This window comes from Capricornis sumatraensis, chromosome 7 (genome assembly GCF_032405125.1).
Source record: "Capricornis sumatraensis isolate serow.1 chromosome 7, serow.2, whole genome shotgun sequence".
NCBI classification, from domain to species: Eukaryota; Metazoa; Chordata; class Mammalia; order Artiodactyla; family Bovidae; genus Capricornis; species Capricornis sumatraensis.
The window spans coordinates 60,552,047-60,564,772 of NC_091075.1; the positions used below are offsets into that span (position 1 = coordinate 60,552,047).

Genomic DNA, 12,726 nt, shown 5'->3' on the forward strand with positions numbered 1-12,726 from the left:
TATAATGTATATTATATATACAGACTTGTACTTACATATAAACATGTTATATATGTATACATAAATTTATACATATATATAAATTCAATTATAATCAGGAAGGAGGCAGTGTGGGAGGGAAATGTGACCAAGTTCAGAAACTAAGTCTGTGAATCTTTGGCCTAAGTTTACACTCTTGCAAAGTGAAGAACTAGACCTGGTCAAGTTCCCAGATTACCATAGTTTTTGTGCCACCATCACAATTTTTTGTTACCTCTGCATTCAGTGTACTTACTTACTAAAAAAGTAAGTAGCAATGCTCATAGAAATGTGTCACCCAAGAATACACACTTTCCATTTGCATTTGTTTGTAATTACACATCTAAATAGCATATTTAAAAGCAGAGACGTTACTTTGCCAACAAAGATCCGTCTAGTCAAGGCTATGGTTTTGCCAGTGGTCACGTATGGATGTGAGAGTTGGACTGTGAAGAAGGCTGAGCGCCGAAGAATTGATGCTTTTGAACTGTGGTGTTGGAGAAGACTCTTGAGAGTCCCTTGGACTGCAAGGAGATCCAACCAGTCCATTCTGAAGGAGATCAGTCCTGGGTGTTCTTTGGAAGGAATGATGCTAAAGCTGAAACTCCAGTACTTTGGCCACCTCATGCGAAGAGTTGACTCATTGGAAAAGACTCTGATGCTGGGAGGGATTGGGGGCAGGAGGAGAAGGGGACGACCGAGGATGAGATGGCTGGATGGCATCACGGACTCGATGGACGTGAGTCTGAGTGAACTCCGGGAGTTGGTGATGGACAGGGAGGCCTGGCGTGCTGCGATTCATGGGGTCGCAAAGAGTCAGACACAACTGAGTGACTGGACTGACTGGCACATCTGAAAGTGAAAGGGAAAGACATTCAGTCGCGTCCAACCCTTTACGACCCATGGACTATACAGTCCATGGAATTCTCCAGGCCGGAATACTGGAGTAGGTAGCCATTCTCTTCTCTAAGGGATCTTCCCAGCCCAGGGATCAAACCCAGGTCTCCTACATTGCAGGCAGATTCCTTACCAGCTGAACCACCAGGGAACACTCTGGGATACATCTCAGCATTGCACCTATGATTCACATGGCCAGTTTATACTGGATGGCCACAACATAACCCTCTTCAGCCCCCTTCCAAACAGTAATTATTCATTCATTCAATCATTCCACAACACATTCCACAACGCATCCCACAAATGCATTTTGGATGTCTATGTGCTAGACACTGTTCTAAGCATTTGAGACCATCACTGGTTAAAATTGGAGATTTTGTTCTAGTGAGGAGGGACAAACAAACAATGCACATCATCTCATATTTTAGAAGATGATGAGTGCTGTTAAAAAAAAAAAAAGAAAAAATAGACCAGAAAGAGGGTAAAGAATAATACCAGCTCAGTCATGTCCAACTCTTTGTGACCCCATGGACTGTAGCCCACCAGACTCCTCTCTCTGTCCATGGGATTTCCCAGGCAAGCATACTGGAGTGGGCTGCCATTTTCTTCTCCAGGGGATCTGCCTGACCCGGGGATTGAACCCACGTCTCTTGCATCTCCTGCACTGGCAGGTGGATTCTTGGCCGCTAGCACCACCTGGGAAGCCCAGAAAGAGGGCAATCAGGAAGCAGTTTCAGTGTCGCTTTGTTACTTTATTTCACCACAACCAAGCCAGTGAGATCAGTGAGGGTAGTTGGCTTTTATTGTGTAAGTGTTAAAAAATTCCCAGAGGTGGTTTTGAAAATTTTAAAATTCAAACCTTGTGCTTATTCAGTCTTGAAAACAGACAGGAGGGTGAATTCTTTCTGTAGCCTATTGGGTTTTGGGCTAACAACCTCAGGAACTGACAAGGAGAACAAGGCTGACTGTTATTGACAGCTAATAAAAACCAAAATCTATTCTTTTATGATCTTCCCCTTGTGACCTTTTAGTGGCCAGCGCATTTATGGTGCTCTTCACAGATATTAAAGAACCCTATAAACAATGTCACAGTAACCTTGATAAGGAATCAAATAAAAGGTGCTTAGAATCAAAGAAAGGAAGTGCAGGAAATTATGAGTAACTGGTCAACTTGTGTTTACTGTTTTACTATTTAATCAATAGAAACATAACTGGAGAAAAATGATCAACCTGAAGAGGAAGTCAGTTCACAGTCATTTTTCTCAAAACCAATCTAAGAATTGATAAGCTAACATTTATTTATATTAATATTTACATTTATATTAGGTATCTGGTGAGGAATATACTGTGAGGTTATATTTTATTATTTTTTAATTGAAGATGTTAAATAACCACACACAAAAAATTTTTAAATAATTCAAATTAAATCATATCAACTTATTTTTTCTTTGAAGTCTGCCTAGGTGTACAAGTTGCAATTAATCCTGTCACAATAGATTCAGCTTTCCCAGTGTACATTAAATTTGCTCATATAGAAAATCTGGACATTAAAAAAAATAAGATTAATCACACACACAGAAAACACTTCAGTAGAAACCACTGTTTTGCTTTCCTTCTTTTCAATACTATTCTTGGGAGTAGGATTTTTGCTTTGTTTTGTTGTGTACATATGAACATGAAGAATCCAAAGTGGAATATTATGTGGAAAACTGTGGGTAAAATTAATCCAAAAAGTCATTTTAGGGGAATGTGACAGTACAGTGGTTAGAGCTCCATGCTTCCATTGCAGGGAGAATGAGTTCGGTCCCTGGTCAGGGAACTAAGATTCTGCAAGCTGTGTGATGTGGCAAAAAAATAAAGAAAGAAAAACTCCCCTACCTTTTTTAAAAAAAAAGTCATTTTTGCAGAAATTCCAAAGTGACTAAAACCTACTCTTCACTAGTACCAAGTCAGTGTTCATCTCCCCCTACATCTTGGAGTAAATGGGGCTTTTAAGCATACATCTAATGTACAAATGTGTGTTTGTGCAGATGTTACGGGAGGCCAAAGAGAAGGAGAAGCAGAGGCTGGCACAGCAGCTCACGGCCGAGAGGACCGCACACTATGGGATGCTGTTCGATGAGTATCAAGGTTTGTCACACCTGGAAGCCCTGGAAATTCTGTCCAATGAAAGTGAAAGCAAGGTATGTCTGTCCTGTCGTTGGAAGTAGCATGTTCATGAGTGTGTTTTCTTAAACGTGAAAGAAAATCTGTTATTAAAATACCTCATTTTTAGAGCCTCGTTTCTGTGCTGAGGTCACAATCACTTATGGCCCGATGAGCTGCTCAGGCTCTGTATTATTTCCTCTCTGTTCCTTGCCAAGCTGTTCCCTGTCACCAGTCCCAAGAGGGCCATCATGATACGAATCATCACCACCCCCACCTCTCTGCGCAAAAGGCGTGCAGAAACCTGACTGTCGGCACCTGGCCTGTGCCCCTCTTTGGTGCCGTGGTACCCAGATCAGAGCTACCGGCCATGTCCTTCCTCATTTCTACCCGGTGGCAACAAAGCAGCTGATGCTTCTAGCAGACTGCAGGGTTCAATACACTTAGTTTCACGGGTGGTATGGTTATTTATTCACTCATTTGTTAGAATGCCTGGGCCGTGAAGGGCAGGACTGTCTCACTGGGCATTAAAGCTCTGTTTAGGGATGCTCCTGAACAGAACTCTGGGAAATTACCTCACAGCCCTGCACGTTCACACCCTCGCACTGTGATCCCAGAGAAACAAAACTTGAAGAGTGGAAGTCAGCAGAGCTTGTGATTTCTCTTTTATTTTTAAAAAAGGATTTATGTGGTATGCATGTCCATGTTCAAATGTGTTTTTACTTAATACTTACATGGCATTTATATAATGACTAATCTAAGCACTTCAAAACTATTGACTCATTTAATTGTGGATATTACTCTTTTGTGTGTACCTCAGGTTGACTGTGCTCTGGGGTGTTTTTCCAATGGAGGTCACAGGGCAGTATCCTCTGGACCTCCTGTGAGAAGCCCAGTAACATTCCCTGGGGAGAGGCAGGGCCTCAGACGGGAAACTGAACTTGGAAGGAAGTTCAAGTTCCTTCCAAGGAAAGGAAGAAGGAAAAAGTGATATTTGACTCTCTCTAGGCCTCGTCTTCTTACATGTGGAATTTGGGGGGTTGAGACATTCATGAAACTCACCTTATCAAGGAAAGATGACCTCTGCCATATAACAGGCAACCAAGAACCAAACAGGATAGACACCACCCCACCCTCCATACACACCCAAGATTATACAGTTACAAGTTACAATGTGTTTATTTCCTTTCTAGTTATCCATCAGCCATCACTGACAATCTTGTGGTTAAACTGTTAACAGATAATTTTTTTTTAAGCGAAATCATGACTCATGAAGATACCTACCAAATGAACACAAATTAAAGAATTTATTTAACTCATTAATTAAATGAAAGAACCAGTCAGATGTTATAACTGGTTCAAAGGAAAAGCCAAATAAGTACAAATTCATATAAAATAAAGCAATTTTGAAATGAATATGCAAATGGACACAAATCTGATTTTCCATAGGAGGGGAGCTTGTCCCTCCACTGGACAAAACTTGTTCACATGTCTATAGACAAATTATTTTGCACTGCTATCAGGTATCTACATTACAGATTTATAAAACTGCTCCCATGGAATCAGAATCTGATAATCTGGTAAACTGATCTAGAAAATACCATTTTCCACTGAAACACCAACTTTTCCCTACAAAAGCAGAGTTTGGGGTCAGACATTATGTGATCAAATGCCACTTAGTAGCTGTAGTATGATTTTGGACCTTTCTTACCTCAATCTCTTTATCTATGAAATGGGAATGATAATAATCTACTTCATAAAACTATTTAAAAAATTAAATGAGATAATCCATGCAAAGCTAGCTGCAACTTGCCTAGTACATAATAGGCAGTCAATGAATGTTAGCTGCCATTTTATGCATATATATGTATATGCATATATAATGTCAGTGACATTTTATTTTTTATCCGTTCTTACATATTTATTTGTTATTATTATTGAAAACATTACAGAGAAGCACATCCCCTCAAAGCTATCATGGTAGAAGAAAGACATAAGCTGCTCCCACTGTAGGTCAGGAGCTCTGCGGTCCAAACAGCCCCAAAGGACTAATGTTGCCAGGAAGGAGGTTTAGTCCCTGGAGGTGGGCATTGCCTTCTGTTTGCAGACTGCTCCCACAGGCTTATCTCTCTTTCCCCAGCCTGGAGACTTTCATAGTTTTTCATTGTGAGTAATACAGAGCTTTTCTTGTCTTAGTAATAATATCTGTTGTTGTTATTATTGTTTAGTTGCTAAGTCTTGCCTGCCAGGCTCCTCTGTCCATGGGATTTCCCAGGCAAGAATACTGGAGTGGGTTGCCATTTCCTTCTCCAGGGGATCTTCCCAACCCAGGGATCAAACCTGAATCTCCTCCATTGCAGGTGGATTCTTTATGGCTGAGCCACCAGGGAAGCCTGTAATAGTACTTACTGGATGTTATAATTAATCGTTCTAAAAAATATGGGTCAAAAACTATAGAGATCCCCACCCTCTTAAACCTATATTCCAAAGCAATTATCCTCCAATTAAAAAAATTTTTTTAAAGCTATAGTGTTTCTCCAAGGTATGAGTGTCTGGTCAGCAGTCAGCTTTCCAGCATTTAAGGATCCAGAAGCCAGGCTCTGTCCATCTTCTGGCTCCACTAGTTCCATCCTAATGTTCGCAGACTTCTGGCAAGAATACAAATGGAGACCCTCCTGGGATTGTCAGATTTAGCAAATAAAAATCAAGATGGCTAATTAAATTTTAACTTTAGATAAACAATGAATACTTTTTTAGTACAAACATGTCCAGTGTAATATTTAAGATATACACTCATACCAAGAAAACATTCATTGTTTACCTGGAATTCAATTAGACATCTTACACTTCACCAGGTAACCCAACACATACCACATATTTAAAAGTTAAAGAGCTTTTGGAAACAAACTGTTAAAGAAAATATTTTCTGGGACTTCCCTGGGGATTCAGTGGTTAAGACTCCATGCTTCCAGTGCAGGAGGCATGGTTCAGTCCCTGATTGGGGAACTAAGATCCCATGTGCCACATGGCATGGCCAGAAAAAAAAAGAAATTATCATCCTTCTTTGACAAATGTACTTTCATAATGGCCCAGAAGGCCAGGTTCCCATTTAGAATCTTTAGACTCCCCACGTTTCCACATCACCCTCCCATCTGCTCTCTTCCTTTTGTCTCCACTGTCCCTGAGCTGTCTCTCACCTCAGGGAACCTCATGGGCACGTGCGAGGATGCCCCAGTTCAAGCACATACATAACCCCTGCAAACAGCCACCTTTGTCCATTCCTTGGGCTTAGGGGTACATCGCCTGGTAGATGGTCCCTCCGTAGGGAGCACAGCCTGGCGAAGAGGTCCATACAGACTTCAGAAGGAAACCTGCAGTCACCTGGAGAGAGATCTAGACGAGAGAGTGTGGGCTCTGGGCAGGCACGTCCTTTTGCCTCTGCGGCTTCCTCTATGTCCAAGTCTAATGTGTTGGATTTCATTCTTCTCTAGGAACTCATTGTCTCCTTCATTCCATCAGCATGAGGCGAGAGAATATAGAGGGGAGTGCCCAGTTTTTAAAAGCTTTAACCTGAAAATGATACACATTTCCTCTGCTAACATGCCATTGGCTAAAACTTAGACAGGTTGTACAGAATGATAAGGAATCCTTACTACCTACAAGACTGATACTAGGATGGCAATAGGCATGGCAGTGTGGTGTACTATGAATCTTAAGGAAAAACTAATATTTTTATAGTATTTTATATACCCAATAGTTAATCAAAAGAGTAAACAAGAATCCTCAAAATGTCACCCCCACATCAGACTTTCTACCCTGGTGTCCCCGACAGCACTTGGGCATGGGTGCCAAGTATATAGTCAGCATTCCATGAATATTTATTGAGGAGTGCATAGTTATTTATTATTTATTATTGGATTGAAGTAAAGATTTAATGCACATCATCTTGGCATAATGGAATGAACTAGGAAGAAGCAAGAGAGATGCTGTAATAGAAAGATGCTGACCAAAGAGTCCTTCACTAAAAAGAACCCTTCCTGGGAGATACCCAAAGCATAAAACCCCCATGCATTCACTCCCGGGGGATGGCTACCCTCAGAGTACATGGAGGAACCAAGAGGTCCCGCATGTGCATATCCATTTCCACTCAGCATTGTACTTTATTACCCATTTTTCTTTACTCTGAGAAAAATGCTATTTAGAAAATATGCTGTTTAAAAAATAAATTAAAAAAGAAAGAATCTACCTTGCAATGCAAGAGACACTGGTTCCATCCCCAGTTGGGAAGATCCCACATGCCGCAGGGCAGCTGAGCTCGTGTGCCACAATTAATGAGCCCATGCTCTGGAACCCTCGAGCCACAACTACTGAGCTCATGTGCAGCAACTGCTGAAGCTCGCGTACTTCAGGGCCTGTGCTCTGCAACAAGAGAAGCCAACACAATGAGAAGCCCATGTTCCTCAACTAGAGAGTAGCCCCCGCTTGCCACAACTAGAGAAAGCCCTCACACAGCACCAGCTTCCCTAGTGGCTCAGACTGTAAAGAATCTGGATGCAGTGCTGCAATGCAGGAGACCCCGGTTTGATCCCTGGGTTGGGAAGATCCCCTGGAGGAGGGCATGGCAACCCACTCCAGTATTCTTGCCTGGAGAATCCCCATGAACAGAGGAGCCTGGCGGGCTGCAGTCCCTGGGGTCACAAAGAGTCGGGCACAACTGAGCGACTAAGCACAGCATAGCACTCATGCAGCACAACCGAAAATAAAGTAAATTTCAAAAATCCACAACCCAAAGACTGGCAGCTTCTCTGCTAGCTCTCCTTCCAGGGCAAGTGTTAACCTACAGAATGAGAAATTTAAAACCTTCCAACTTTATAGTCAGACTTTACTTTCTGTATGGTTCTCCATTCACTGTGACCATTTTGGAATTTCACATTGGTCTTTGGATTCACAGAGGTTGCCTGGCCATCTATCCAGGTGATTTCTAAGAATTTCTGAAGGACGGTTGCAAAAGAGGTGTTCTGAAGAACAGTGGGCAGGGAGCGTGTCAGTTCAAGCAAGATCCTCTGTGCAGTGTCCCTGCCCACCCTCTCGCTTCCCCAAAGGGCACTGCAGCCCCTCCTTGGGAGCACCCCCCACCCCATTACTGCATTCACACTTGGTGTGGCTATTTCGGGTCATCTGGGCCTCCCTCCTTCAGACTGCAAAATCTCTGAGAAGAAAAATATGTCTTGTTACATTTTTGTAACTCCTATACAGTAAAACATCTAGCAAGTATGTTTATATGTATATCTGTGATATACAATATCTATTTGTTTATGTATTTGTTTACATACCCATTTTTATTGAATTATAGTTGCTTTACAATCTTCTGTTAGTTTCAGGAATATAGCAAAGTTATTCAGTTATTTTTTTGGATTATATTCCATTATAGGTTATAACAGGATATTGAATACAACTCTCTGTGCTATACAGTGAATCTCTGTTGTACATCTATTTTATATGTAGTCATTTGTATCTGTTAATGCCACATTCCTAATTTGTTCCTCCCTCTCTCCTTCTCCCCTTTGGTAACCATAAGTTTGTTTTCTGTTTTACATATATCTTTATTTTCATTATATATATAATTTATTGACCACCACAATAAGTACTCTTGAGTACATCATTTCATTTAACCTTCAATACAATCTTATATGGTTGATGCTATTAGTTCTCACTTAGAGATAAGAAGACTGAGTCATAGAAAGGTTAAGTAAATTACCCAAAGTCACATGATTAGTAAGAATAGGTGCCGGGGTCCAGCCCCGGTAGATCCAGGGAATTTGAAGTGGGGACAGCATTGGCGAGGAAAAAACTTATTTATTTATTAATATAAAATTAGATTAGGAAGAAATAGTGTAGTAGAAAAATTAAGTGGAGAAAAGAGGTTGAATAACTTGGTTTACATGGAAAGCCAATAAAGTTCCAGACAAGGAGCTTGCACCATCTACGTTAGGCCACCGGCATCTGTTTGAATATCGGAGAGTGCCCCGCCTTGGGGTCTCTCTCTTACGGATCTTAGAAGCCGGGACAAGTAAGTAGACATGGCGAGCCTCCACGCCCCAGATGGGAATTCAGCCTGAAATTAGAGTAAAGAGGAGACACAGGGGAAACCAGTCCTTCCAATGACTTGCCCGGCCTCTATTTTCTAGAAAGGCCTTTTATACCTTTTTGATTGTACATAGAGATCAATGGGTAATACACAATTATGCAGCATTAGCAGCCCAGGCTCTTATCAAAACCAGGCTTTTCTCTCTGCATACCTAGTTATATACACAAGTCTTAGGTGATTTACATCATCTTCTGGCCAAAAGGGCCAATTAACATTTTACAGCCTTTTTTCTGATAAGGGTTTGTCAACCAGAAGACTTATTTGTGTTGTTCTTCTCAACGTCTGGTGCCACTCTCAGAAAACACTAAATAAAGTTACGTTCTTACATAGCAAAGATACAGCAATTTATAACAAGTAAAAGGAGTACAGTGATTTATAACAAAAGAAAAGTAATTAACTCAAAAGTCTAGTGTTGCTAACATCAAAACTACTATATATCTTTTTCCATATCCCGTTTATATTGATTAACATCCTCCCAGGTGCCTAAAAGATAAAGAATATGGAGGCCTGGCAGCAGTCATTGAGTCAACAGTGAAATCCGTCACCAATATGATTTTTAGCTCTTTAGAAAAGGCTCTGTATCTTTAAGATGCTTTAAGCTTTGTGCCTCTTGTGGTTGGGGGCTGCAAGCAATTCACAGGCTGTAAGAGGTCCAGGGGAACCTGTTAGGCAAGCTAGAGAGTTATCAGACGGGGTTTAACTGAAACATCCCTTTCAAATGCAGAAGACTAAAGCCCTGAGTTGACTTTTTCCAGAGTGTGTCAGAAGAGTGGAAAAGCAGAGTACAAAGGCCAGCAGATTTTTGTTTTTTGGGGGTACATGCTCAGGAAATACCAGGGGGACACCCTGAGATCCGACTCACCTTGCCCATCAGATCTCTGCCACATGACCTTGTCATGGGTGGGATTCCCCACACTGGCTCCCGGCAAATAGGAATTAATAAGATGTTAGAATCCAGGGTTGACACCGAGGTGTGTTTTTAGCCGCTTTGATGGAGCTGCCACCACCATTTACTTAGCATCTGCTATGTGCATTTGTACAATGTCCTTCACATTCATTGTTTCCTTAACTGCAAAGGATCACAGTGAAGTGTGGATCTCACTTTAAAACAGAGAACTTCCTTTGGGTGTGTAGAATTGTTGGATCATATTATAGATGTATTTTTAATTTTTTGAGGAAGCCAGAAACAATACTTCCAAGAGATATCAGCACTCCCATGTTTCATTGCAGTTCTGTCCACTATAGCCAAGACATGGAAATATCCTAAATGCCCATAAACAAATAAATGGATTAAAAAGGGTGTAATATATATACACAATGGGACATTATTCAGCCATGAGAAAGAAGAACACCCTCCCAATTATGACAACATGAATGGACCTTGGGCTCCTTAAGCTACGTGAGATAACTCAGAAAGAGGAAGACAAATGTTGTATGTTATTACTTGTATGTGGAATCTAAAAAGGTCAAACGCATAAAAAGCAGTAAGATGGTGGTTAGCCCAGGATAGGTGGGAGGATACGACTGATATTGTTTAAGGGTACAAACTTGCACAAGTAGTAACTTAGCCATAGAGAGCTAATGTGCAGTATTAGGAATGCAGACAGCAATTAGGCACTATAATCACCAAGCTTGGTAAGAGACTAAAATTTTAATTTTCTCAATGACGAAAAACAAAAGATAACTATGTAATGCAATAGAGGCACGAAATATAGCTACAATGGCAATCATATTACAATATACACATCTATCAAACTAACATGTTGTACATCCTAAATTTATCTTTGACATTTGACAATGTTATCTGTTAAATACATTCAAGTAAAAAATGAGAAGACTGAGGCCCAGGGAGTTTATGTAACTTACCCAAAGTTACACAATTAGTAGGCAGTTAATCCAACAGTCAACCCAGTGTTACCTCCCACACACCACAGACCACCTGGGAGAAGTGGGCACAACTGAATGTAAACATCATTAATGAGAAGAAAAGATGACAGTTATGCTGACCTATTTCTTTTTTTCAGGTTCAGTCATTTTTAGCATCACTTGATGGAGAGAAGCTGGAGGTCTTAAAAAATGACCTAATTTCCATTAAAGACATCTTTGCAGCCAAAGTATTCGAGAATGAAGAGAATCAAGAAGTGCAAGGTAAAGAAAAATAACCAGATAAAATAGCAAGACAAACTGTTGTTGTCATCCTTATGAAGCTGCTGTTAATAAGCACAGCCATTTAAACGGGAGAGGCACTAATTCAGCACTCCTGCTCACTGAGCACTCCTGCTCATTTCCCAGCTCTGCGCCCCTGCTCTTGTCACAGGAGCTGGTCACACTGGTCACAATCCTCCCTTCCTCTGGGTGGGAGCTCCTGAGTCAGACACCTTTACTTCTCTGATGTCCAGCATGTCACAGGCACACAGCAAATGCATCTGGTTGAATGATCAAAGAGCACGGTACACTCAACAGGGGCTCTGATGGCTAGAGTTTATGCTGCAGTGTCGAATTTTTTGTCTGCACGTGGAAGTCGTTGAATGTGGTTGGCGTTGACGGTAGGTAGGTCTTTGAGTGGATTTCTTTTCATTTTTTTCTCCTTCCTTTTAACTTCTGTGTGTAGGAGTTAGGGTGTGTTTGTAAGTGGCCTTCCCCCCGAAAGTACAGTTCTGAGAAAAGCGCACAGTACACCAGGGCTTGGAGTGTCAGGTTGTCAGTCGCTGCAGTGAGCCAGATGCACCCTCCCACGACACGCTTCCAGCCAGGTGATGACATGACCCAAGGAGACTAGAAGCGATCTTGTGAGAGGCCAGGCTTCCTTGAGAGGGGCCAAGATGTTCTCCAGGTTGGATGTGCTTAATGATTAGGTTGTCCCTTTGGGAGCAGAATCTAGTAAAGCATTTGCTATGTACATGGAGAGTGAGTGATGTCATCACCATGCACTGCAACTGCCATTGATTTGTGTAGGTTATGCTGAAAATTTAAGCAACCGTGGACACACAAGGCTGGCTTCTCCTAGGATCCTCTTAAGGGTCTTACATGCCACATTTTTACTACTTACTTGCTACTTGGCCTTGAACAAGGTATATAACCTTTCTGAAACTCAGTATTTTACCTATACAATGGAGACAGTGATACCTATTCCCAAGGGCTATTGTAAGGATCAAATTAGATAATATACGTAAAAATGTATATTACAGTGCCTGGCACATGGAACTGCTCAAAGTGTTAGCTGTTCTAGTTATCAGACATGCTAACACAATGCCAGGAAAATAACAAAGATCCAATAAGCTATAGCTTTTATTTACAATTGTACTTGTGATAATGTACATTCATATCATCCAGTCTCTGGAAGCATTTTGTGCCCCGGCGTGATACATACCTTTAAAAAGAAAGTCACTCAGTCTTGTCCGACTCTTTGTGACCCCATGGACTACGCAGTCCATAGAATTCTCCAGGTCAGAATACTGGAGTGGGTAGCCTTTCCCTTCTCCAGGGGATCTTCCCAACCCAGGGATCAAACCCAGGTC

The 12,726-nt window shown here is 41.4% G+C and overlaps 1 protein-coding gene across 3 annotated transcripts in view; it reads left to right on the forward strand.

Moving 5' to 3' along the window:
• Positions 1-12,726, forward strand: part of FAM114A1 (family with sequence similarity 114 member A1) — a 71,247-nt gene that overhangs the window by 39,668 nt on the left and 18,853 nt on the right. For all 3 annotated transcript variants that reach the window (XM_068975675.1, XM_068975677.1, XM_068975676.1), the window contains exons 7-8: positions 2,946-3,098; positions 11,233-11,356. In XM_068975675.1, the coding sequence (XP_068831776.1) occupies positions 2,946-3,098; positions 11,233-11,356 (277 nt within the window). The remainder of the gene's footprint in view (positions 1-2,945; positions 3,099-11,232; positions 11,357-12,726) is intronic.